The following is a 4,838-nucleotide window of genomic DNA, read 5'->3' as shown; positions in this document are numbered from 1 at the left end:
AGGTTGTTTCGGGCGTCTGGGTAGTGTAGCAGTAGATTCCCTGCCTACCAACACGAGGGTCGCAGGTTCGCGCCCCCCTGCTACCTCCGGCTTGGTCGGGCGTCCGTACAGGCACGATTGGCTGTGTCTGCGGGTGGGAAGCCGGATTAAGGGTGTGTGTCCTGGTCGCTACACTCGCCCCAAACAACTGGTGGGAATAGCGTGATCCTCCCACATGCTACGTCCTGCCAGGGAAGCTCCTCGCTGTCAGGTGAAAAGAAGCGGCTGGCAACTGCCCATGTGTCGGAGGAAGCATGGTCCTTGACAATTGAGGAGAAAATGGGGGGGGGGGAATCTCGAAAGAAACGCAGGTTGTTTCGGTGTTGAAGAATGTCAGAATGAATGTGTGTTTGTGTACGGAGAAAGTCTTGGAAATGTGTGTATGAGGTGTATTATAAAAGTGTGTGTGTGTGTGTGTGTGTGTGTGTGTGTGTGTGTGTGTGTGTGTGTGTGTGTGTGTGTGTGTGTGTGTGTGTGTGCGTGTGTGAGAGAGAGAAAGAGAATGTGGCAAACAATAGCATCACTGTCCCTCTGTGCAGAGCTGTGTGTGTATTTTTGCATTTGTATGTGTGTGCACCTGTGTCTGCATGTGCACCGCTATGATCGTGTGTGTGTGTGTGTGTGTGTGTGTGTGTGTGTGTGTGTGTGCTCAAGCTATGCTGTTACATTCTGTTAGTGTGTCTGTCCATCCGAACTCTGTGTGAATGTGTGTGTTTGTCCTAATACTGTCTGCATGTGTGTCACCCATTAGGTGAGCGTTCTGACAGACCAGGTGGAGGCCCAGGGAGAGAAGATCAGAGATCTAGAAACATCTCTGGTGGAACACCATCACAAACTGGTCTCCACTGAGGAGATGCTGCAGCAGGTGAGACGCACACAATGCAATGCAGAAACAGACCCACACTGCCAGACAAGCAATTTACACACCTACACCCAGAATTATGAATTATTAAAGAAGAATTATTAAAGAAGTAAAGTGGGGCCATTCAGGTTCAAGACATCAACAGCTGTTGGAAAAGGCTTTAAACTGTTTTGAAAGGTCCCATATGATAGGAATTCAAATTTCCCTCTGTTTATATACGTGATCAAGGATGCTGTATGAAGACACTGTTAACATTTGATTCATTTTGAATGGTTAACCTTTATTTATACAGGGGGAGTCTCACTGAGAGCAATGCTCTCTTTTTCAGGAGCGCCCTGTTCACATTCACACACACATTCACACCTGGAAGCTGTCAATTTAAGGTTATGGGCAATAGCCTGATCCTGCCATGCGCTATGTCCTGCCGGTTGTCAGGTGAAAAGAAGCGGCTGGCGACTGCACATGTATCAAGAGGAAGCATGTGCTAGTCTACGGCTCTTCGCAGATCGGCAGACAGAGTGGGGTGGAGAAAATGGGAGAGAAAGCGAGAGAAAAAAGTGTTGGTAGCATGGTACTGATTGAACGTCTCTGTCCCTGAGTGTAGATAGGAGCAGTTTAATAGTAGAGAAGTGGCATAGCGCTGTAAATGAGTCAATAGAGGAGTGGCAGTGTTTGATTCACAGCATGACTGCACCTGTATGCTGTTGACCTCTGACTCACCTGTCCAGTTTCACAATGGCTTTAACGCAGAAGATGAGAACAAGTAGGCTTGAGAGGTCAAAGCTCAACGTCTCTGTGTTTCTTCCTGTTATTACATGACTCTAACAAAATGAGCTGCGACAGTGAAGAGTGGATTGGTCTGCTACTCCCATTCTATATAGTGCTTTGTACGTTTTAAAGCTGCTCTTTATTGTTGCCAAGTGACAAATGTTATACAGAAGATCAACATACAAGAATAGATATTAATATGATACTTTATGCTTAAAAACTATATAAACATTCAGTCTATCTTTGATCTACTAGTGGGTAGCTTTCTTAGCGCTGGTATAATAAGGTGCTGTATTGAGGGGAATATGGGTATGTGGGCTACTAAAGTTTGTCTAGGTTTTACCTGTGCAGACAAAACAAAATGACTCCTCCCAAGACAGATTTTGAACAGGGAACTACTGGTGAAATGATGGTTATGACAGCCGATTAGCACTATCAGATTAGTGCCCAAAACCGCTGTTTTAAATTAGGGATATGTCCAATTGATCAGTGATTGATTTGAAATGTGTGCAGATGTGTGACTTGACTTGTGGCTTGGTAGACATAGATTTTGGTAATAGATGGAATACTGGTGTATATATAATATAATAAAATCTTGAATGGATAGTTGGAATATATTGGATAAATTCATCCCGCAAACACTTGCTCTGATGGTTAAAAAAAAACTTACATTTCCAAAATGTCAACATTCCAGGAACTAAGAAAAATCTTGACAGCTTGTTTTAGCAGAAAATCCTGGTTCACAGATACAGTACCGTATATTATGTTGGAAATTGAATCGTTTTCAGTGCTTTCATAGCTATCGCAGTATATTCAGCCTACCTGTGATTGGTTTAAAGTTTAAACCAATCACAATCATGGGCCTTGCGAAATAGCGTTGGGGCGGGACTTGTTTTGGTGGAACCAAATTGCTAAATCCCCACAAAAGAAAACGGCATATAAAAGAGTAAAACGTATGTCGATCATGTCAAACCTGCCATGTTCAGTCAGCGTGTAGGTTGCTAGCTCGCAGTTTGTTGCTGTTTCATGAAGCGACAGGTACTTTGAAAACATGCTGAATCCCCTCCCGCTCCATCTGAAATGGACAGCACCAATGACAGAGCTTAGCCTACTTCTGTTGAGTCAGACTACCTGGAGACTGTAGGTCAGCCATGACTGCGTCATTGAACCCTGAGTGCGTTCACATGGTTCCAGTTGTTGTGTTTGACGTCAGTGACTGAGGCTGCATGTCAGGCTGTACACAACACAGCCACAACTCTCCCTTATAGATAGATAGATAGATAGATAGATAGACTTTATTGCAGACTCAAGGTCCATACAAAAATACAGTCAAATACACATAATACAAAGAAAATTAAAAGAAAACACAAAATAAAAATAGTCTAGTGACTTATTTTAAAAGACACCTATACCAGTGCTCCCAAAGCTGACGTGCAGCGTGTGGCACTGTACGCAATGTTCACCAGCACCACCACAAGTTGATTTTCAGAATCATTTAGCCGACAGATAAACCTGTACATTACATTTCTCAAGACAGCTTGCAGTGTGTTCACTCCAGCACTCACAAACATCTCACTTGCACTAGTCCATCTGGGCCTTTTTAGCAGTATTCTCAGAGCATCATTATATGCCACTTGCAGTCTCTGAAGGCTGGCTTTTTTATAGTTCAACCACAGATGTGCAGTGTACAAAGGTGAACAGTACGCTGTAAACAGAGTCAGCTTCACACATACAACATACGACACTGAGGATAAATGTTCTCGTCATCTGTCAGTTGGTCTGTGATCACGTGACCAAGATATTTAACTTCACTGCAGACATTCAGAACATTACAGTACCAGACAGATTATAGAGAACATTTAAGTTACATTGGCTTTATTTCATAATCAATAAGCCATAGCAGGTAGACTATACCAGCCCATACCTGCGGGAGAAGAATGTTATTGATATAATTCCATTCTACAACACTCCCCATGGAGGCAGTCTCATCAGCTGCCTGTCAGGCTGTACACAACACAGCCACAACTCTCCCCATGGCAGAATCAAGCCTCTGTCTCCGCTCATCAACAGACTCTTTGTCCTCTTCGCTGTCAACACCCAGGTTAGAAAGCCAAAGCCCCAAAATAAATCCCCCCCATGGGGCTTTGACGTTTATCTAGTCCCATATCGGAATCCATATATGCAGTGTTACAAAAGCAATGCTGGGAGTCAAAATCGCTCAGTCAGTTGGTCGGCCCATTAAAAGTTCCCCACCCTTTAGCGGGCACAGTTTACATCCTAAGATGCTGAAATTTGGCATGGAGATTGTGGGCTCTATTCTCCCACAGGCCATCGGCGCTATTACGGGCCTTAACCGCAAAAAAACGTGCCTTGCGCCTGTTTCGGCAAGATAGCAATAGGCTTTAGGCTGCCAAATGCGCTTTAGGCCGAATGGGCGTGGCGCAGTCCCAAAGTGGGCGTGTCGGCGCTAAATACCAGCCTAGTGATATCTTGGGATCTGGCCTACATTTAGCGCTTTGCGCTTTTGAAAAGCAGGCCTATTCTCTGCCTTCACTGCTTCTTCTCTGTCACCCTTCTCTCTCTCTCTCTCTGAGTTCCCAGCATGCATTGTGTTTCTTCATTTCGCTACTAAATAGCCACCAAATGAGCCAAAATAGATATAAAAGGTAGTTCTAAGTTAATGTGTAATGGTAACACAGCCTGCCATTGTCAACATTTCAATATTGGACCAAATAAAAAATCGAAATGAAAACACCACCCTATGTGAAACATATATGTCCTCCTGGGCATATATATACCCCTTGTCGAGTTAACGTGATTTAGAGAAGTAACAGCGGAACGCGCTTCGGAACTTCTAATGGCATCTGCTATACTGTGATGTCCCTCCAATAACTTGGCCCTATTTCACATTTAGTTTTACAATAAAAACACATTTATGCAATGACTTGACATAATGTAGGGTATATTTATGTGCATCATCCTTCCTGCAGCAGGCGAGAGAAAATGATATCTTTCTGGACAAACTTTCACCAATCTAATAGGCTATATTTTTCTAGCTGATGCATAGAACATTATTTTCACTTTGATCTTGCTATAGTGTAGCGTATTTACATGCTTGCAGTATTGAAACTGCAGTTAGATTGGTTTGAGAAGCATAATAATATGGAAT

General features: G+C 43.5%; 1 protein-coding gene across 1 annotated transcript in view; it reads left to right on the top strand.

The window, feature by feature from the left end:
• Positions 1-790: 790 nt before the first annotated feature.
• LOC310771956 (liprin-beta-2-like) overlaps positions 791-4,838 on the top strand; it is a gene marked incomplete at both ends in the record, with an annotated part of 25,329 nt that continues 21,281 nt past the window's right edge. Inside the window, one exon of the mRNA XM_083664449.1 lies at positions 791-904. Coding sequence (XP_083520575.1) covers positions 791-904 — 114 coding nt within the window. The remainder of the gene's footprint in view (positions 905-4,838) is intronic.

The sequence above is a fragment of the Poromitra crassiceps genome, assembly GCF_964638095.1.
Source record: "Poromitra crassiceps genome assembly, contig: HAP1_SCAFFOLD_1581, whole genome shotgun sequence".
Classification (NCBI taxonomy): domain Eukaryota; kingdom Metazoa; phylum Chordata; class Actinopteri; order Beryciformes; family Melamphaidae; genus Poromitra; species Poromitra crassiceps.
Note: the sequence above shows the minus strand (reverse complement) of the source record. Positions and strands in the feature narration are given on the sequence as shown.